The 23544-nt window shown below is 40.4% G+C and overlaps 1 protein-coding gene across 1 annotated transcript in view; it reads right to left on the bottom strand.

Moving 5' to 3' along the window:
• Positions 1-22772, bottom strand: part of ELP3 (elongator acetyltransferase complex subunit 3) — a 113417-nt gene extending 90645 nt beyond the window's left edge. The window contains exons 1-6 of the mRNA XM_082655906.1: positions 22667-22772; positions 16864-16963; positions 13763-13901; positions 4218-4288; positions 3213-3276; positions 1465-1533 (exon numbers count right to left, since the gene is read on the bottom strand). Of these exons, the coding sequence (XP_082512032.1) occupies positions 1465-1533; positions 3213-3276; positions 4218-4288; positions 13763-13901; positions 16864-16963; positions 22667-22685 (462 nt within the window). The 5' untranslated portion in view covers positions 22686-22772. The remainder of the gene's footprint in view (positions 1-1464; positions 1534-3212; positions 3277-4217; positions 4289-13762; positions 13902-16863; positions 16964-22666) is intronic.
• Positions 22773-23544: the final 772 nt, after the last annotated feature.

Below are 23544 nucleotides of genomic sequence, written 5' to 3'. Positions count from 1 at the left end.
ATATCTGTAAGTACGTGTACATAGCTATCAACACTAAAAGAATACTCTATAACTACGGTTGTTTACCAGGAATACACAACAAAATCTTCCTGGTAGCTTTTTCAAAATATCTTGCCTGGACCCTAAACCAGACTTAATCAGAACTTCAGCAGTGAAATCTGACATGTATTTTGGAAAAGTTACTCAGGTGATTCTAGTGCATTTACAGTTAGGAAAAGAATCACTACTCTCTGGTAGTTTCTAAAATCTTTCAAAACCCATGCTCCTGTTTGGAAAATATAAACATTTTGAACTCTACTGAAACACTTCAAATGAGTTAAATATCATGGCTAAGGGAATTCCCTGGTGGTCCAGCCAGTGGTTAGGGCTCCGTGCTTCCACTGCAAGGGGCATGGGTTCCAAAAAAAAAAATAATTATGGCTAAAAAAGAAATTGAAGCAATGGTCAGTTTAGGAACTATGTTGGCTCCCTGCAGGTGGGGTCCTCTCCTACAGCTGACAATCCTGATCCATATATGCTTGGGTGACAATGATGTGAAAATCAGAAGTGTCTGGTATCCACTCGTAATAACAGTTAAGCACAGAAGCGACTTACTGACTATGGTATGTGCTACTTTCCATTTGAGATTTTCTAGTTGTCTTACTAGATGTAACTATAAAAACTATGGACAGTGCTTGCATTGTTTGAAATTGGACAAGTTTAAAATAAAATTGTGAAAAAGAAAATCTGTATTAATGTTCAGAGTTCTTGAACAGAGCAAGGCCATCTACACAGTACTTGTCTTTAATCAGTTATATTGAGGTATAATTTTTGTGTGTGTGTGTGGCTTTGCCATGCAGTTTGCAGGATCTCAGTTTCCCGACTAGGGATTGAACCCAGGCCACAGCAGTGAAAGCCCGGAATCCTAACCACTAGGCCACCAGGGAACTCCCGGGGTATAATTTATATACAACAAAATCCACTAACTTTAACTGTACAATTAAATGAGTTTTGACAAATGTTTAGAGTTGTGTAACCACTGCCACCACCACCACCAGTATACAGAACAACTCCATGGCTCCCAAGAGTCCCTCATCCCCCTGTACAGTCAATTCCCCATTCACACCCCAGCAAACTAGTCACAATACTTCTCACTTGGCTTATGGAAGCTAAAATTCAATCCACCCACCTATTGTCTAAGACATATCCACATTCTGTAAATTTCATACCATAAATAACTTTCTACAAATTGAAAGAACTTTAGAGACTATAAAATCCTTACAGAAAATAATACAGTCTTTAAAGGAAGCAGTGTTTTTGACCTTGCTAGGTATTGCAAAATAGTCCCCCTCCCTCAGATGGATATTAAAAACTTACAAAGGGGAGAAATACTCTTTCAGTTCTTATTTCTGGTTCAACTCAAATCAAGCAAGAATACCTTCTAAGTATAAAGATCTAATGTAACAATGCTTTTTAAAACCTTACCTGTTCTATTCGGTGTCTTGTCTGTAGATAAGGGTCATACCTAGCACGGATAGCTCGCATGGAGGTTGGCTAAGAAAAAAGAGAAGTATCCTGTTATGCCCACACTGAATTAAGAATAAAAAGTAGTTTCAAAAGGGTATTAAAAATAAAGTTCCCTTGGGCTCCTTTCTTCCTCTCTCAGTCTTGTCAGGGTTCAAAATAATGTCCTGAATAACATTTGGCTGGTCTCCACTCAACAGGAGGCAGCTCCTTGGACCATAGTTATATCTTTGTGTAAACCCTTATGGAAACCCCAGGGTCACCAAATTGTTATACTGCTCACAGACATAGCTGTGTATACACATTCAAAAGAGTTACTTGATAAAATAACCTTTAAACCAGATCATTAAATATCAATACAACAACAGTTGGTAATGGCTTAACAAAAAGCCATCATGTTATCATACAATGGAATAGTCTATGGCCATGAAACAATATACTGATATAAAATGTTCCCTAAGATACATTGTCAAATGAGAAAGGTAAGGTGCAAGGTTTTGATAGACTACCTCCTGTGTAAAAAGTTAGGATAAAGAGTATGTATTGCTTTTATATCTATATATTATCTCTGAAGGGGATGATACTGATTGTCTTCGGGGGCTGAAGCAGAAAGGGGTGGCCAGGGGAGAGTGACGAGAGGGAGTCTTCACTGAAAAATTCTTTTAGTATTTTTAAAAATTTGAACTATGAAAAACAGGTAAGAAATGAAAAACCATGTATAAGAAAAAAGTCACATGGTTTCCTGGCTGCTGGCCTCTTTGGATGAGGCCGACGACTTCGAAAGCCTGCTCGCTGGCCTCCTGCTTTCTCTTGCACCCGCTCTAATCCTGCCCTCACAGAACCATCAAATGATCTTTTAAAAACCAACACTGGATTATATCAACCCCTGCTTTAAATCTGGATGGCTTTTCACAACACCTATAACAAACTCCTTGCCCTGGCTTACAATCCCCTGCAGCACCCGTCTCCCGAATCTCATTCTCCCCTCACCTGCTCTGCTCCAGAGCCCCCCACTGTCATTCTGAGCCTGGCTCCGTGTTCCAGCTATTCTCTCTGCTAGGAATGCTCTTTCTTGGTATTCTTGAAAGGCTCTTTCTTGTCATTCAGGGCTCAGTTTAAATGTCACCTCCTCAGACCATTCCTTCCTAGCCCCCAAGGCTGAAGTATCCACCCTGCTACGACATCTTACTTGACTTTACTTCCCTGCTTTGCATTTACTAGTACCTGATTGTTTTTTCTTGTTTGTTTCTTTACTGTCTACCCCCATTTATTAGAATGTAAATTTCTCAAGACCTGACCTGTTTTTTCACAGCTGCAGAGGCAGGACAATGTACTGGTGAGGAGCACAGAATTCAAAGCCCGGCCCTGTTACATATTAGGGGCATGTCTCCAGGCCAGTCATGTAAGACTCCTAGGCCCTGGTTTCCTTATCTAAAAAACTGGGATAATAATAGTGTCTACCTTCAAAATCCTGCTGTCAGGTTTAAAGTTGTAAAGCACTTAGAACAATGTTGACATATTAATAATAAGTGCTTACATAAATATTTCGCCAGTGACTAGAACAACAGACACTCAGCAAATGTTTGGTTAATGAATAACTTATGTAATCAGGAAAAAAATAAAAATTTTAAGAAAGCCGGTACTTATAAAAGCAGACTCTTAATAAAGTATGCTGTAACACTCCTCAGGACAGCCTCACATTACTTTACCTCATATCCAGTATAAGACTGGGTCGAATATTCAAAGTCTGAATCAGGTCCACCAGGGCAGTATCTGCCAATACAATAAAATGAAGATGTCAGATACAGAACTTAGTTCAACAGTCTAGTTCAAGTATCTACAGGCTCCGTAAAATCCTGACTGAACCAGCTTCATTTTCGAATCCTAACAGAAGGTTGTACCTTTGTAGCATCTGCAAATATATACATTTTCTACTAACAAGTAAAAAGATAAACATATAAAGGAACATTATTACAGTCATTTTCAGAGTATTGCAGTCACTATTATTTTAGAAGTTTAAGCTTTTGGGGCAAATAACTGGGCCTAAGTTTTCCTAAGTTTGGATTGATACTCACAGTGCTCTCTTGGTAACTACACTTAAGAAAATCTTTCTCCTGATTAATAATCTTCCTGTCTAGAGTCATGAATATTCTTCTGCTAATTTTTCTAATTATCTAAATTTAATAAGTTTAAAGATTATTAGTAAGGATAAGTTTTTACTTTGATACTTTTCTGATCCAAATTCATTATAAACTTCTGACATTTGGAATTTACGCAGCTCATATTTCCATGTATTGTTTATCAAGTTAACAGAATATCTACTGTTTTGAGTTCTGTAACCTATGAATTTTTTTTACTGTGTATTGCAACAAATTAAAATCTTTATATGCTTCATTTTTAAAGCATTGAGACATCCTACTAATAGGTGCTTGTTTCAAAGAACTAACTTATGAATCTATTAAGTCAAAGTTTTAAATATTACCAGGGAGTTCCCTGGTGGCCTAGTGGTTAGTGATGCCAGGCTTTCACTGCTGTGGCCCGGGCTCAATCCCTGGTCGGGAAACTGAGGTCCCACAAGCCGTGGCCAAAAAACAAATACAAACAAAAAACAGTTTTAAATATTACCAGCATGTATTGATCAAGGCTCTAGGGGACTTAACTGGTTCAATTAAAATACATACACATACACAACTTATCACAATCATCATACTCACACACATATGTTTCCTGTAAAACTGATGTGTGGACATCTGTGGGGTTTGCACATGACAGCCACAACAGCAATCTATAAAAGGAAGATTAATAAAAAAGCAATTATGAAATAATTCATACAGGCGGCACAGGTGCCACCCGCTGGGGCTCCACTCTCCTTGCACAAGCCTGCGCGTCCTTCCTGGCGAGGTCCCTGCGCGGCACGGCCAGGCTCAGTGCAATTTTGACAGCAATCATCATACCAAGCTATTATGAAGTGTGATGTCAGTCTGGAGGACGGATAATATATAAGCCAGTTCTTGACATGCTATCTTACAAGGAAACATCTGAGACCATCAGTCCACTTCACTTTGCCATTGAACATGAGCCCTATAGGCATATAATACATAATTGTTGAAGTGTAACTAAAATGTGGAAAATATATCTTCTTCTGGCTCAAGGAATATTATTATAGAAGAGTTAAAAACTGTGGCCTCTCATTTATACAAACAGAAAATTGTATTGACTTCTCTCAAGTAGTAAGGCTTCTAATGTGAGGAAAAACATGGCATGACAAGTGTGGGAAAGAGCAAGCACTAAATTACTGTCAAAAAATAAACGGAGTAGCACAGTGGTGCTCAGTAATTTACAGGGGCAATTAGTCACCACCCCACGGCGCTGCTGAGGACAGCATGGCAGCAGACTCGCCAGGCCCGAGCTGAAGAAGAGGCTTTGCACTGCTCTCCAGACAACTTTTCAAACAACAAGAGAGGATATTTGAGTACATTAGGTTCCATGTCTTCCTTCTGGGTGCCCACCCTTCACATTATTCGACCAACCTAATACATAGACATATTTTCAGCACAATATTAACTTGTTCTGTGTGTGTTAAAAAGACCAACTGCAGCTTTTTTCTCTCCCACTGTCCAAAGTTGGTGTTTCCTTATCCTGTAAAAAGCAAAACAACCAAACGGAAAAACCCTTTCCCCACTCACAAATTGTCCCCCTGCTATGTGCCTTCGGTCTGTCTCATTACTTTTGCATCTTGCTACTATGTTCTATATTTGCTCAGAGCCACTGGGTGCTAAGGAATTTGGTCTGCTGCTCCTCCAGGGAAGTTTGGTGAGCTGGTACAAGGAGGTGATAAACAAGGCCATAAAACACAGGGTAAATGAAAAAGATACATAAACTTCCTGGTATTTCTTTTTTTTTTTTTTTAACATCTTTGTTGGGGTGTGGTTGCTTTGCAATGGTGTGTTGACTTCTGCTGTATGGCAAGGTGGGTCAGCTGTGCATGTGCATGTGTCCCCATGTCTCCTCCCTCTGGCGTCTCTCTCCCACCCTCCCTGTCCCGCCCCGCTGGGTGGTCACAGAGCACCGAGCTGATCTCCCTGTGCTATGTGGCTGCTTCCCACTGGCTGTCTATTTTACATTTGGTAGTGTATATATGTCCATGCCACTCTCTCGCTTCGTCCCAGCTTACCCTTCCCCCGCCCCCGTGTCCTCCTGATATTTCTTAACATGTTCTTTAACATACTGTATGTAGTGCCTATGTATATGTGCATAACAAAAGAAGCCTGGTAAAATGTAAAAAAAAAATAATAATTCATACAAAATTCTGGAGAGTTGTTATCGCTCAGAAAGCGGGAGAGGAATGCAATCAGAGGGTGGCACACAAGGGGGTTTCAAAAGTACTGGTAACGCTGTATTTCTTAAACTGAGCTGTGGGTACCAGGGTGATCTTTTCAATATTATTAATTTTCAAAATGTACATATGCATTGTATACACTAGTTTGTATTATATTTTACAATAAATTAAGTGCAAAATAAGGAATTAATAATTTTTAAAGTCACGGTGATTCTTATTTTCTTGCTCTTTCTGATTTGTTTTAATAAAATAGCCTATAAGAGAACAATTACTTATGCAATTCTGTAAAATTATATCTAAACCTAACCTTTGTATCTCAAACTCTTCCCAATAGATCTCAATATTTAGAATAGAGACTATTAAACTGGAGCTAGACTTCAGAGTGTGTGCAAGATATTCTCAGAGGGGTCTGTCAGAGCCCAGTGGGGTAGGAAGAGCATCTGCTTGAGAAGGACGTGATGGCAGCGTTAGACAATCAGTTACATATGGGGGCAGCTGGTCAAATAAGGGTATACACTAAGATGAATGCAAGCCAGATTTCTTACTGTCAGAGAAGAAAGTTATGATTTTTTAATTTAGTTTATTGAAGTATAGTTGATTTACGATGTGTTAATTTCTGTCTACAAAAAACTGATTCAGTTATACACGTATATACATTCTTTTTCATATTCTCTTCCATATGGTTTATCACAGGATATTGAATATAGTTCCCTGTGCTATACAGTAGGACCTTGCTGTTTATCCATCCTATATAAAATAGTTTACATCTGCTAGCCCCAAACTCCCAATCCATTCCTCCCCAACCCTGCTCCCCCATGGCAACCACAAGTCTGTTCTCTATGTCTGTGAGTCTGTTTCTGTTTTGTAGATATGTTCATTTGTATCATATTTTAGATTCCACATATAAGTGATATCATATGGTATTTGTTGTTTCTTTTTCTGACTTACTTTACTTACCATGTTGCTGTAAATGGTGTTATTTCATTCTTTTTTATGGCTGAGTAGTATTCCTTTGTATACAGGTACTACATCTTCTTTATCCATTCATCTGTCAATGGACATTTAGGTTGTGTCCTTGTCTTGGCTGCTATGAACATAGGGGTGCATGTATCCTTTTGAATTATATCAATAGTTTTATCCAGATACATACCCAGAAGTGGGATTGCTGGATCATATGGCAACTCTATTTTTAGTTTTCTGAGGCACTTCCATACTGTTTGCCATAGCAGCTGCACAATTTACATTCCCACCAACAACGTAGGAGGGCTCCTTTTTCTCCACCCCCTCTCCAGCATCTGTTATTTGTAACGACTTTTTAATCATGGCCATTCTGACCGGTGTGAGGCGGTCACTCAGAGAAGAAAGTTAAAATACGCAAAAGGAGAGAACTAGAATGAACTCTGTGGGTTGGATGAAATCAAAGATACTGTTGTGGACTCACAGTACACACACACACACACACAAATATAGATGCAAATGTTTTATGTATATGTGTGTGCACGTATGTACATAATATTTCCTAGTTTGGTCCATGGAGAGGGTCTGGGAGCAGCAACACCCTAACGGCATTGAGCACATCTAGTACTCAGATCTTTGTTTCTAAATATTCTTCTCCACTAAAAGAAACCAGGGCTCCTTGGAGAAACAGCTGATTCCAGGGCTGGGGTAAAGAAAGTACAAGATGAGCCTGGAACATTTTATTATGACTGAAAGCTAGAAACTGCCCAAAGAATGATGGGGACATTTAAAAAAGAAACAGAAAGCAGCTTGAAAGGGCTCCTACTGGTCAAAACTGGGAAAATTTGTACATCAAAATAAATAATGATGGAACAGATTATAACCCACCAAACAGGAAACCATTTAATCCAGTCACACAAATGAATGAGGTAACTGGAAGTCTGATAAGGAACAGGATATTTGCATGGTTTCAAAGTACTTCACTGGGCTTCCCTGGTGGCGCAGTGGTTGAGAGCCTGCCTGCCAATGCAGGGGACACGGGTTCGAGCCCTGGTCTGGGAGGGTCCCACATGCCACGGAACAACTGGGCCCGTGAGCCACAACTGCTGAGCCTGCACATCTGGAGCTTGTGCTCTGCAACAAGAGAGGCCGCGAAAGTGAGAGGCCCGCGCACCGCGATGAAGAGTGGCCCCCGCTCACCGCAACTGGAGAAAGCCCTCGCACAGAAACGAAGACCCAACAACAGCCAAAAATAAATAAATAAATAAAATAAAATTTAAAAAAGTACTTCACCACACAAAACTTCTTAATTACAAAGTGGAAAAGAATAACTTTACAAAGGGGATGCCTAGCAGACATCACCTTGATCAAAAGACAACATCAGTGACAGGACAACAAACTATGCACCACCTGACAGGATATAATAAGAACGCAGTATCACTTATGTGATGTTCCTGCCAGAGATGCAAACCCGAATCTTATTATGAGGACACATCTGATTAAACCAAATTGAGGGAGATGATACAAAACAACTTGCCTGAAATCTTCAGAAGTGTTAAGGTAATGAAGTAAAGGAAAGACAGAGGAAGTGTCCAGACTGAAAAGCCATGACAACTAAACGCAGCACGTGATTCTGAACTGGGTCCTATAGGTCATTACTGACACACCATAAGAAACTTGAATGAGGTCTGAGGACTAGATGATGATAATGTATCAGTGTTAAATTTCTGATTTTGATGGCTGTATTGTGGTGATGTAAGAAAATGTTCTTGTTTCTAGGAAGTACACACTAAAGTATTCAAAGCCATTGGCTTTGCAACTTACTCTCAAATGGCTCAGGGATAAAGTGTTCTTTGTAGTGGATTTTCAACTTTTCTGTAAGTCTGTGATTATTTTTTAATAATAAAAATGATTAAAATTGAACTTAAATCATTAGTGATCTAGAGAAACTCCAAAATAAATAATTTTGCAAATCAAGGGCTTCCCTGGTGGTGCAGTGGTTGAGAGTCCACCTGTTGATGCAGGGGACACGGGTTCGTGTCCCGGTCCGGGAAGATCCCACATGCTGCGGAGCAGCTGGGCCCGTGAGCCATGGCCGCTGAGCCTGCGCGTCCGGAGCCTGTGCTCCGCAACGGGAGAGGCCACAACAGTGAGAGACCCGCGTACCACACACAAAAAAATAATAATAATTTTGCAAATCTGAATTAAAAACTTAGATTTTCAAACAAATGTTTGTATTTAAAATGAGACACCAGTGGTATATGTATACCACTGATGAGGTCAATCTAATTTCCCAATCTTTTATTGAGGGCCTACAATATAGGCCAGGTTCTGAGCTACACAGAGCAGGTGGGCCCTAAGACTACAAAAATATTAATGCACTGCCTCTGTCCTCTGAAATCATACAAGCTAGCAGGGGAGGAGGACATAGAGAAATAGGCTTTTTCAAAACCACATGGTAAGAAGCATGTGGTAAAAGAAAATATTAGGGATGCCCAAAGAAGGGGATTAATTAGCCCTGACCAGGGGTGTCAGGGAAGCCTTCCTAAGGGGTTGACAGCCATGCTGAGTAAGAGTTAACTAAGCTAAGAAGGCAGAGGGACGTGGGGACCAGGGAAGCAATGTGCAGGAGTTTTCAAGCATTTTTTAAGTGGCTGAACTCTCCCTTCAAGTAATGTTTTACTTAGAACGTCAACTTACAGAAGAGAGAAAAGCAACAGCCCTGGGTGAAGTAGAGATGGGGCCTGCTCCCACGGCTTCCCTATTATTCCCCACAGTAGCTCCTAAAACACTTATACGGATCCTGTAGTTTTGTAGAATACAGCTTAAAGATTACTGATAAGGTAGAAAAAGCTATGACTTTGGAGTCAGCCAGAGAGATTAACCTTTGAATCTTTTCTCTGCCTCTTACTGTGTATTTTCCTGTTTTGTAAAATGAAGACAATACTACCCTACCCTCAAAACAGTTTTGAGGATTAAATTAGAAAACACACCAGTGCAGTGGCTGGTATGTAACAGGTGGGCAACATATGGTCACTACTGTTACAATGAGTAATGATACTACTCTGAATAATAAAAATCATGATTTTCAAAGCAAAAAACCCAACAAAATGAACAAAAACTCAAATACAAACAGACTCAAAATGGATCATAGACTTAAGTATATTAAAAAGGTATGCCACAGACTGGGAGAAAATATTTACAAAACACATGTCTGATAAAAGACATGTATCTTAACTATTAAAAAAAAATCCTTACAACTTCACAATAAAAAACCCAAACAACCCAATTAGGAATAGGGCAAAAGATCTGAAGAGACACTTCGCCAAAGAGGATGCACTGAAGGCAAAATAAGTATATGAGAAGATACTCAACATCGTACGTCATTCAGGAATTGCAAATTAAAGCAATGAGATATCACTACATACCTAACAGAATGGCCAAAATCCAGAGCACTGACAACACCAAATGCTGATGAGCTTGTGGAGCAATAGGAACTCTCATTTACTGTTGATGGAATGCAAAACAGTGCAGCCACTTTGAAAGACAGTTTGGCAATTTCTAACAAAGCTAAACGTAGTCTGACCATATGATCCAGCAATCATGCTCCTAGGTACTTATTTACCCAAATGAGTTTGAAAACTTTTGAGTATGCAAAAACCTTCAAATGTTTATCGCAGCTTTGTCCATTATAATTGCCAAAAATTGGAAGCAACCAAGATGTCCTTCAATAGGTGTGTGGATAAACAAGTTGTGGCACACTCAGACAATGGAATATTATTCAGTGCTAAAAAGAAATGAGCTATCAAGCCACTAATAGGACATGGCATAACCTTAAATGCCCACTGCAAAGTAACAGAAGCCAATATGAAAAGGCTACAAAACATACTGATTCCAACTATATACCATTCTAGGAAAGGCAAAACTACAGAAACAGTAAATAGATCAGTAGTTGTGAGAGGTATGAAACAGGAAATGATGAGGGGAGTTTTAGGACAGTGAAACTATTCCATATGATACTGTAACGATGGATACGTGAAATTATGCATTTGGTAAAACCGACAGAATGTATAACACTGTGAGTGACCCCAATGTAAACTACAGGCTTTGGTTAATAAGAAGATAGCAATATTGGTTCATCAATTATAACATATGTGTCAAACCAATGCAAGGTATTAATAATAGGGCAACCTGGGGAAGGGGGAGAGGAAGTATATGGGAATTCTCTGTGCTTTCTGCTCAATTTTTCTGTAAGCCTAAAGCTGCTCTATAAAAAAATATAAAGCACTACAGTAACAGCAGAAGTAAAAGCATGGAGGTTAGTGGGCATATATCTGGAGAAAACTATAATTCAAAGAGATACATGCACTCCAATGTTCATTGCAGCACTATTTACAACAGCCAAGACATGGAAACGACCTAAATGTCCATCAACGGATGAATGGATAAAGAAGATGTGGTACATATAAACAGAATATTAGCCATAAAAAATAATGAAATAATGCCATTTGCAGCAACATGGATGGACCTGGAGATTATAACACTAAGTCAGTCAGAAAGAGACAGATAAATATATGATATTGCATATATGTGAAATCTAAAATATGACGCAAATGAACTTATCTACAAAACAGAAGCAGACTCACAGACACAGAGAACAGACTTGTGGTTGCCAAGAGGGAGACATGGTGGGGGAAGGATGGATTGGGATTTGGGGATTAGTTGATGCAATTATATATAGAATGGATAAACAGCAAGGTCTTACTGTATAGCACAGGGAACTATATTCAATATCCTGTGATAAACCATACTGGAAAAGAATATGAAAAATGTATATATGTGTATAACTTAATCATACATTTGCCATACAGTAGAAATTAACACAACATTGTAAATCAACTATACTTCAGTAAAATAAATTTTTTAAAAAGCAAAGAGGTTAGGATGCATAGCAGCTAGGGAATGACAATCAGCTGTGTTCATTTGATATTTTTAATAGTCACTCTGGTGATACGGCAGAAAATGGATTTGGTGCAGGTAAGAAGAAGTAGGCCCATTAGGAAATGAGTAAAACAATCTAAACAAGAAATAATAAAGGCCAAAACATTCCTCCCAGTGGTGGTAGGAATGGACAATGCATTTCCCATCTTTTAGAAACTGAGTGGACGGGGGCACCATTAGCTAAGGTGGACAAGGAAGATGGGTGAGCAAGTCTGAGGTTTTGGTTATGCTACACTTAAGGATATACTTACAGGCAGTCAAAGGAGAAATGTCTAACAGGCAATCCGACACGGATGTGAAGCTTGGGGAGAAGTCGGAGCTATGAGTCAGCATATGGCAATACTTAAAAACATCAATGGATGAGATCACCAAAGAAAGCATGTATGGCACTAAAAGCAGTTGGCCCAGGACCACAGAAAAATCAATTTTTAGAGGGAAGCAGAACAAGAGTAGCTATCAAAGAAAGAAATGATCCGAGGTAGGAAGAAGACAGAGAGAATGGAATTATGAAAGCCAAGTGCATTTGTCAGGTTGAAACATTGCTAAACCTTTGTCTCCATGGTAGCAAGCCCACACACAATGCTGAAAACTGAAAATCCAAGACTCACCCATAAAGCACGTTATTTAGGAATATGGAAGTAAATGCCAAGAAATCAGCTAAGACCTAAAAGTGGTTGCCCTGGGGGAACAGTCGGGGGAGAATGGGAGGTGAGGGGTTTGGACCTATTCGTTTTTCTGAAAGAGTCTTTTATACTAGGTACAAACAAACAAACCCCAAACACTTAAGTTCAAAGGAGAAGAGACTAGGATAGGTGGTACACTCTATGTGAAAGGTCTGGGGTTTAATTAGTCACAAATATATGATCCAGGAGATACGGCTACCCAGCAAGTCATTATAAGCTGCATTTACTAGAAGTACAATATCCCCATCCAAAGAACAGACTGAACTTCTTAGATCACATCAGGAACACAGCATTCGCTTCTGGGTACCATGTTTTAAGAGGGTCTAAATACTATCAATTCTTCCCTCATGTCTTTCACACTCATCCTTTTTATCCTGGAGGCCCTACCTTGATTCAGGCTCTTAACACTTCACACCTAGGTCAAACCAAGAGTATCCCAACTGGTCCTTTTGGCTCCAAGCTACCCTACAACTTGTATGCAAATTAATTTTCTGAAAGTCTATCTGGTTCCCATCACTCCCCTTCTCAAAAATCTCTCAGTTTCCTATTATCTGGCTATTTTGCAGGACATTTAAGATCTTTTACAAGTGGATCCCACACTAACTCTTCACCCCAATGTCCTGCGGCTTTCCAAAATGAATTGTCAGCCCCAGTGAGTCTGGTACACTCGTGGTTCCCTGCACACACACACCTCTTACATCATCTCTACCTCTGTGCCCTAGTTCCTGGGTCCTTGCTCCCATTACTCTTTGAACCTGCTCTTCTCTGCTTGTATGGGTGCCATTTATATGTTAGTCAAGCTCCACGCTTCCTCTTGGGCTTTCCCTAGTCCCTTTTACTGCAGGGACATCTCTGTCCTCTGGACTCCCATATCACTCCCTATGGTGTCAACTGTTTCACAATTACCATATATATTAACAAAATGACTTTGCACTATCAATTTAACTTTTCAAAATACCTTTTATAAGTATCAATCTTATAAGCCACAAGCTTAAGATGGCCAACAATATTGGTCATCTTATGATAGTCACCAAGCATCTAGCTATATTTTTAAAGACACCAAAAATCAAAACATCATCTACTCCTCTAAGAACAGTGACCTTTTCCCCTGTGCCCTCCTAACATTCTGCACGTGTCTCCACTCCAGCACACACCATAGCATATGGATTTTATTAGTCCAAATCCCCCACTTCCACCTCACTACCTGGGTTTTACATGGAGGCAAGGATCTGTGGTGGAACAGATACACAATCAATCTTTGATGAATTGAATCACTCACCCCACTGGCAGTTCTGATGGGTTTTGCCTTTAACTTGGGGACCAAGACCTTTCGATACTGAGGTGGGACTGCAGCAATGATATCCACCAGGCGGGGCTGTGCTGAAAGGCCATATTTGGCAGCTGTCCTGGTTTTCACCCTGAAAATAAAGCATCTAGCATTATCAAGATCACAATATTTCAAGGACAAGCTACCAAAAGGATAACCTATAAATAACATCATCAACTCCTTTCACCAGATGACAACAGTGGTTTTAACATTTGTAATTATCAGGGAACTAGAACAAAATTCATGACTTCCTTTTCTCCAGAGTACCAGAAAGAAAACCAGATGACTACAGGGCGGGGGCCCAGGACAGTGATACAATGTAGGTCTCGTTCAAAGTAGTGCTCCAGCTTCGAAGGATTCTACCATTTTCTCAGCTTCCACACTACTACGTTTGGGATCAGATTAATTCTGTTGTGGAGGACTGTTCAGTACATTATAGGAGGTTTAGCGGCATCCTTGGCCTCTACCCACGGGCACCTCTTCCCGCTGTAACAACCAAAAATGTCTCCAGACATTGCCAAATGACTTGGGGGTGGGGATGGTCATGCCTGGTTGCAAAGCACTGCCTCAGGCCAACAAAACAAAACAAAACAATTCAAAGCAAAGCTATGTGGAACCAAATAGGAAATAAAATAGATATATTTTTAAAGCTTTAAAAGTTTTTTTTTTTTTTTTTGCGTTATGCGGGCCTCTCACTGTTGTGGCCTCTCCCATTGCGGAGCACAGGCTCCGGACGCGCAGGCTCAGCGGCCATGGCCCACGGGCCCAGCCGCTCTGCGGCATGTGGGATCCTCCCGGACCAGGGCACGAACCCATGTCCCCCGCATCGGCAGGCAGACTCCCAACCACTGCGCCACCAGGGAAGCCCAAGCTTTAAAAGTTTTAAAACTTAGTTTCTAATTCAAAATATTATATAAAGATACATATAAATATTATATAAAGATACATATAAATATACTCTAACAATTATAAAAGAATCACTCTTGTAACCACATTCCACGAAAGAGAATATGATCAGCACTTCAGAAGACCCGTTTGCCCCTTCCTGACCGTAACCCTATCCCTAACCCCCAGAAGTAACCTTTATTCCAACTAATAATTCCTCGCTTTCCTCTATAATTTAGAAATTTTTCTTTTCTTTGTGGCTGCTAACCAAATCCTAATAGTCACTTTATCTTCTCACTTTAATCCATCTAGAAGTATTACGGGGTGTTCAAATCATTTCAACAAATGGTTACTGAGTACCTGATAGGTACAAGAGACTACCTATGTACTTGGTACGTCAGGAGGTGTAAGGCATAGCTGTTTCGTGCTCTATGTTCGCATGTTTGCAGACAGGCATGCACAAAAATAAATCTACAAGTAATAAAAACATATGTATCAATAATAAAACACACACACAACAATGAATGATTCCAGAGCTCAAGAGAGGAACTCAGTGTGTGCTGGGGAGATATTCAAAGAAAATGGGCACAGAAAAAAGACAGGCTTCAGACAGGCAATAAAGACACAGAGATGACACCGAGAGCAGACAGGCTGGCTTGTGTGAAGATGCAAAAACAGGATAGTACAGATTTTAAGAAATATGAGTAGACCAACTTAACAGAAAGCAGAATGTTTTCAATATGAAGATACAGAAGTTTAAAAAGTTGGAAAAGTAAGTTGAAGCCACACCGAGAGGCCTTACATAATGGGCTGAGGAATCTGCGTTTAATTCCACAAGCACTGGGAATGTGCTGAAAGTTCCCGCACAGGGAAATGATGAAGGAAAATTAATCCAGCAAGACAGTAAAAAGAACTGAAAGCATAAACTACTGCAGGAGTCCAGACTTAAGTTTAAAAAGGAATGGAAGAGGAAGTTGGTGGTGAACAAGAAAGAGTTATAATGAAGAAACAGTAGGCAAAATTTTGACTCTAAGTGGACCTAAGGGAAAAGATTCAAAGATGACACTAGAGTTTCAAACCTGGGTGAAGGTTAAAACAATTAGGCAAAGAGACATCTGAGTAGGGGCTGGTTTTAAAGAAGATGCTAGCTTTAGCTTTAGATGTGCTAAATTAAAGAGAATGACAAAGATATACAAGAAGTAGAAATGTTCATGAGAAACAAAAGATTTGTATAATTAGGGGTATAGCCAACAAAGATGAGGAAAAAACCCCACTGCTAAACACATGGTAGAAAAACCAATAAAATATAATGTCTTCATGGTATAAAAGAATAGTTATTAATTTATTCCTTAGCAAATGTTTATCAAGCACAATGTTCCAAGGAAGGGGTATAACATTGTAGTATCTCATGTAACAGAAGACAGAGTCCAAAATAAGGTCATGTGCGTAATGACTAGACCATTGACAACCTGGGGATGGGGGGAGAACCCTTTCACTACAGCAGATCTGTATCACAAATATATAGTAAATAAATAGATGCAGAGAGGAAAAACCACTCTTATTTGAGGATGTAGCCAAGTCAAAGCTGAACATGGTTGTGGAGAGGAAGTGGATGAACGTGTCCAGGAGGTTCTGAAGTAGGGAAAGGTTGGATTTGATCAAAGGTCCCAAAGAGAGGGCTTCCCTGGAAGAGAGCTACCATCTCTCTGAGACGACCGGGAAGAGAGGAAGGATATGAAGTGAGACGGCACAGAAGGACAGCGCCTGGGCTCTGGAGATGGATGACCTGATTCTAAATCCCAGCTCTGCCAATCATGTTATTTACTCCTGAACAAATTATTTAACCTTTCTCTGTCTAAGAGGACCCATCTGTCAAATGAGGTAAATACCTACCTCATATAGTGTTTGAGAGGATCAGCTGAGCCAATACACATAACGTACTACTAACAGTGACCGGAATACCGTAAGCACCCAAGGAATGTTAGAAACTATCAGTATTATAAGGCTATAAGGCAATTTTTCCATAAATAATCTATAGGCCAGGGCAGAAAGCTAAATTCTCAACTAAAACATGAAACATGAGATAGAACCAGTAGTATTTGATAATTTCATAAAAGAAATCTACTACCCAAGAACAAGATTACCTTCTTTTTTATAGATCCACTTACTTATTTAGATCGATGTCTTTCCCCTGTTCGTGGGCTTCAATTAGTTGTTTAATAACATCTCCTATGGTCAGCATCATCAGCTCAGCAGGGCTGAGATCTCCTGAAAGGATAATATTTGACACTAAAAAAATCATATTATTCAGTAAAGGTTTTTGTATTTATTAGGAGTTTGTCTTCCAAAATCATTCCAATCATGTCAAAATGATAGCTCAAGTACACAAGACACTATTGTTTACAATTTGATCATATATTTTATATCTTTAGTTTTAAAACCAACCTGGCTTCACCTATATATGGGAAGAGTTCACTTTAGAAGCATATACACCTCAAGAATGATAGATGCAGGAAAGAGTAGAGACAAACATGAGGAAAAAAGAACCTAATCACACAGGAAAGGACCAAAGTAGTTAAAGTAGCTTCCCTTTATCTCCAGATTGATAATTACATTTAGATGCATTATTTCATCTGATTCTCAGAACACAGTGAGGTAGACGGAACAAGAATATTTGGCTGTCCCATAAAAATGCTACCAAGGGGTGAAGTTGAAACTCAAACCCAGGTATCCACAGAAGTAATGTTAATACTATTTTGAAAAACAAAGCAATGTAGTACTATTTTGAAATACAAAGACATGGGTCTGTGCGTGCCTAGGGATCTTAACACATCTGTAAAATATAGTCTGTCCACCATCGCAACATTCTCCTGGCAACCGAGGCCGCCCTTCTCCTCTAAAAGGCAACAGCAGAAGCTGACATGTTCTTACATGACCCCACCCCTCCAGTTAAGGCTGACTGGTTCAAGGATGGGCACCTATCCAGGTCGGGCAAATCTGAGCTCTTTTTCTCAAGGCAAAAGACACCAGCCCCTCTCCAGTGATAAAAAGTTGTGAGATTTCAGCTTGGGAGCTCCTAGCAAGCCTGCCTCCTGCCTGCAGAGAAAGCTGGTGTGCAAAGATAATGATGTCATCGGAGAGAAACACAGATGAGAAACCCCTGGCGCTCATGGAGCCCTTTCATTTATCTCATTTGAAACCTCACAACACTGGAAGGTAGGTATTGTTACCACATTTCACAGATGTGAAAAGTTAAGGCTAGTTAAGACATAATTGTAAATGGCATAGTTAAGACTCAAATCCAGGTCTTTTCTCCGCAATTTACATGCTTTTAACCATTGTACCAAGCCACATCTAATTTAATGAGGTAAAGCTAACACATACAGAACAATCTGAGAGAAAAAGAAGTCCATCTATAGTCAAAGGCTTAAGTGCTTTCTAAACCATGTAACTCAGCCCTTCAGAGTTCTACAAAGGTGCCTGAGGGGCCATGTAACAGGTCGGGCTGGTGGTGATTAAGGTAAAGGAGGAAGGGAGGGAGAGGGAGGGTCTCTTTCTCCATTTCAACCAAAGCCGCTGGGCTTTCATCTGTTTATATGCTGAAGTTCTGCATAAGAATTTGGAGAAAAGGTGATTCGGGTGATAAAAATACAGGCAGACCTCAGAGATACTGCAGGTTCGTTCCAGACCATCACAATAAATACTGCAATAAAGCAAGTCACAGGAATGTTTTTGGTTTCCCAGTGCATAAAAAAGCTATGTTTACACTGCACTGCAGTCTGTTAAGTGTGCAAGAGCATTATGCCTTAAAAAAAATACCTTAATTAAAAAATACCTTATTGCTAAACAATGCTAACCATCATCTGAGCCTTCAGCAAATCATAATCTTTTTGCTGGTGGAGAGTCCTACCTCGATGTTAGCTACCAAACTGATCAGGGTGGTGGCTGCTGAAGGCTGGGTGGCCGTGGCGATTTCTTAAAATAAGACCACAGTGAAGTGTGCCTCATCCATTGCCTCTTCCTTTCATGAACGATTTCTCTGTAGCAGGCAATGCTGATTGACAGCATTGTACCACAGAACTTTCAAAACTGGAGTCAATCCTCTCAAACCCTACCACTGCTGTATTAACTAGGTTTAACCTAATAGTCTACATTTTTTATTGTAGTTTCAACAATCTTCGCAGCATCTTCACCAGGAGTAGATTCCATCTCAAAAAACCACTTTCTTTGCTCATCCGTAAGAAGCAACTCCTCATCCATTTGTTTCATCGTGAGATTGTGGCAATTCAGTCCCATCTTCAGGCTCCACTTTCAATTCTAGTTCTGTTTCCACCACATCTGCAGCTACTTCCTCCACTCAAGTCTTAAACCCCTCAAAGTCATCCATGAGGGCTGGAATCAACTTCTTTCAAATTCCTATTAATGTTGATATTTTGACCTCTTCCCAGGAATCATGAATGTTCTTAATGGCATTTAGAATGGTGAATCCTTTCCAAGTAGGTTTTCAATTGACTTTGCCCAGGTCCATCAGAGGAATCACTATCTATGGCAGCTATAGCCTTACAAAATGTTATTTCTTAATAAGACTTGAGAGTCGAAATGACTCCTCGATCAGGCTGCACAATGGATATTGTGTCAGCAGGCATGAAAACGTTAATCTTGTACGTCTCCATCAGAGCTCTTGGGTGACTAGGTACATTAACAATGAGCAGTAATATTTTGAAAGCAATCTGCTCTCAACAGTGGGGTTAAAATAATCAGTAAACCATGTTGGAAACAGATGGGCTGCCATCCAGGCTTTGTTCCATTTAGAGAGCACAGGCAGAGTAGATTCAGCATAATTCAGAATGGTTAAATGAACATTAGCTTCAACTTAAAAGTCACCAGCTGCATTAGCCCCTAACAAGAGAGTCAGCCTGTCCTCTGAGGCTTTGAAGCCAGGCACTGACTTCTCTCTAGTTATGAAAGTCCTAGATGGCATCTTCTTCCAATATAAGGCTGTTTTGTCTACATTGAAAATCTGTTGTTTAGTGCAGCCACCTTCACTAATTATCTTAGCTAGACCCTCTGGATAACTTGCTGCAGCTTCTCCATCAGCACCTGGGGCTTTGCCTTGCATTTTTATGCTATGGAGATGGCTTCTTTCCTTAAACATCATGAACCGGCCCCTGCTAGCTTCAAACTTTTCTTCTGCAGCTTCCTCAACTCTCTCAGCCTTCAAAGAATTAAAGTTAGGGCCTTGTTCTGGATTAGGCTTTGGCTTAAGGAAATGTTGTGGCTGGTTGATCTTCCATGCAGGTTACTAAAACCTTCTCCATATCAGCAATAAGGCTGTTTTGCTTTCTTATCATTCATGTGTCCAATACAGTATAATCTTCAATTTCCTTCAAGAACTTTGTGTTCACAACTTGGCTAACTGGTATAAGAGGCCTAGCATTCAGCCTACCTCAGTTTTCGACATGCCTTCCTCACTAAGCTTAATCATTTCTAGCTATTGATTTAAAGTGAGAGATGTACGACTGTTCCTTTTACTTGAACCCTTAGAGGCCACTGTAGGGTTACTAATTGGCCTCAATTCAATATCGCTGTGTCTTAATAGGGAGGCCTGAGGGGAGGGAGAGAGATGGGGAAATGGTCAACAGGTAGAGCAGTCAGAACACACACAACATTTATCAATTAAGTTCATCATCTTATGTGGCAATTTGTGGGGCCCCAAAACAATTACAAGAGTAACATCAAAGATCACTGATCACCAAAATAAACATAACAATAATGAAAAGTTTGAAATACTGCGGGAATTACCAAAATGAGAGACATGAAGTGAGCAAAAATGCTGTTGGAAAAATGGAGCTGATAGACTTGCTCAAACGGGTTGCTACAAACCTTCAATTTGTAAAAAACACAGCATCTGTGAAGCACACTAAAGCTAAGTGCAATAAAACGAGGTATGCGTGAAGATAAAGATTTTTAAAACACTTGTATAGCCCTTGAGTATATCAAGAATTAACCAGAGAAGTAAATTAGTAAGAAAAGGCTTCGTGGAGGAAATCACACAGGGATCTTTAAAGGGCAGGATCTGGACAAGTGAAACAGAGGGCAATCCAGAAGGAACAATGTTAGGTATAGGAATTACCGATCATCTTTACGTGCAGGAGTACTGCCTAACTAGAATAGAGGCTTTTTGACAGGGTTCAGTAATAACAGATTACTGGCTACAAGGCAAAGGCATTTAAATAGGATGCAATACACAGTGGAGAATTATATGTTCTCAAGTTTGGGAGTAAAAAGATGAAAGTAGTGTTGAAAGAAAATAAGTACAGATTGATCCTTGAACACTGGCTTGAACTGCACAAGTCTACTTATATGCAGATTTTTTTCAAATAAATACAGTACCTGTATTTTTATTTTACAGATCCTTAAATTAACTAAGTGTGCGGAAAAGTTTGTGTTTGAGGATCTGAGTCCTGATTCTATCCAAACTGTTTCAGTTTCCTGCCCTTTGGTGAGTCATTTATCAATTCCTTTGTTTTTCAGGCAGAGATAGCAACACTCAGAATTTCAACTGTGCAGGGGTCAGTGCCCCCAACCACCCCCCTCCATTGTTCAAGGGTCAACTGTATACAAAATATACTAAAGAAAAAGAAGTTACAAAAAATGATTCAGAAGATGAAAAGAATACACATCCTCTGGATACTAAGTAAAAGGCTCTTGAAAGGCAACATTGCTAAAAAACAAAACAAAACAGATTTACAGTAAAAAACTTGGATGACAGACTCAGTCCCTAGCTTCCAAACCCTACTAGCTGTGTGATAATGGGAAGATGAATGGCTTCTGAGCTCCCAATTCCTTGTCTGCAGAATTAGGATAATCCATACATATCTTTCACAAGATTCAGTAAGAATCAACAAAAATAATGTATATATGAAAGCCAAAGTATTATTCAAATATTAGTTCTTAATGAAGGTGGGTTGGGGGATGGTAGCTAGAATGATGAGGAATAAACTATTTCAAGAAGCAATTTCTGTAAGAACAGGACTTGGTGATAAATGAAGTCAAAAGTTTAAAGCTGGAGATGGAGGAGCAAGTTAGAGGGAGAAGATGACTAATCAATTAGGGGCATGTAGAATTTGATGCCACAAAACAACTGAAGGTAACTTGGACACTTGGAGCAGCTGATGCCAAGAGGCACAGTGATTAAAGAACAGATTTTTTTTTTAATTTTATGTTTTTGGGGTTCATAGAGACAGCCTGACAAACCAGTTCTGGGCTAAGAAACTTACTGAACTCTTTTAATCTCGGCTTCTTCATTTGTGAAAAGGCGACGATATCAGCCTAAGAATTATTAGCAAAGGCTCAACAGATGGCAGCCATAGTTATCATACCCATCACTATTATTAGACCGACTGCTCAATTGAGCTTAGAGATAACACTAGCACCTGTGAGAAAATACTTTAAGTTTGACTCCATTCGGCTGAAAAACTAAAGGTGGAATTGCTCCACGCTAACTCAGGAGGTAATACAAATGGGAATGGCTGCCTAACTGCCCCCACAGAATCCAAGAATAATTCAGTGGTTTTCTTTCTTTTTTTAACTTTGAGCTTTAAAACAATCTCAGATCAAAAAGCACGTGAAATGTGTCGTAAAACGAATCTTGGCAAATTAAGAGTCCGAGAACGTGTTAAATCCACCGACCACGTTAACTTCTTGGAGGGTATACCTTGGACTAGAGCTTTTGTCCTTTATGCAAAAGACACCAAGCGACTGCCAAAAAGGAAGAGTAAGGATAAGTTGGTTCAAAAAACACAACAGGTGAAAGGAGAAAGCAGGGGGCAGGAGGCCACAGACAGACCACAGGTGGCTGGGGAGACTGGATGAGGTAGCGGATTCCCGCGGGAAAAACTGGCTTCAGCATCTGAGGGCCCGGGGTTCGCCCCTTCCCTACCACCGCCCCGTTCCCCCTCCCTTTCGCACCTTTCCGCTTCTGCCTCATCTCTCCGCTGTCGTAGCAGACGCCACCCCAGACAATGTAGCGCTACCCACTCGGGCCTCTGGTAAAATTGACAGCCACAAAGTAACCGTGTCCTGTCGTAAAATGACGCTCAATATATCGTAAAGCTGTTCCCAGAAGACAGCGCGCGCAAAGGGTCCGCCCAGCTTCCTTGCAGCTGCTCGCAGAGCTCCAGGAGGCGGGGCAAAGCTGTGGCCCGGGCTAAGCAGGCTGGAGTCTAAGGGCTGTAGGGTCCCCTAAGGGCAGCTTGGGCATTAGAAACCGCGATCTGGGCAGCACAGCGACAGGACAGAGCTTATGGACAGAGGCTGTGCCAGGAAACCTAGATAAGAGGGTGGATGTGGGTGGTCTCTAAATAAAGGTGGAGGAGCCCAGGGTGCATTGCGTCCAGGGTGGCTGGGCGGGAACGTGAGTGGGGATCGCGGGAAACTAGATTCAGAGCCTGGAAGAGACCACGCAGGAATCAAGTAACGATCTGAGGTTCAGGCTCTGACGCCAATGGATCCCCCTGGTCTCAGATGAATGGCGCGTTATCAATAACCATCAGATAAGCTCTGGAGGTCTCCAGAAAAACGCACACACGCACAAAGTTTTGTAGTGTTTGCAGGCAGGACTTGGAATCATGTTTTCCTGAAACCCATCCATGATCTCCTTTGTTCATGGACCAGAAATCAAGAACGCCGCTCGTTAACAAAGACAGGAATCTGTGCTGTTTCCAATTCCTTACTTTCCACTACAACTGAGGTACCTCCAAGTCTTTGACTTCACCATTGACACTGAAACTGTCCTGGTCTTTTGTGACTGCCCAGCAGGACAAATTCAGTAGCATTTATGTGTTCTT

The sequence above is a fragment of the Grampus griseus genome (assembly GCF_964374135.1).
Source record: "Grampus griseus genome assembly, chromosome: 6".
Classification (NCBI taxonomy): Eukaryota; Metazoa; Chordata; class Mammalia; order Artiodactyla; family Delphinidae; genus Grampus; species Grampus griseus.
The sequence above is the reverse complement of the archived record's forward strand: the minus strand, read 5'-3'. Positions and strand labels throughout refer to the sequence as shown.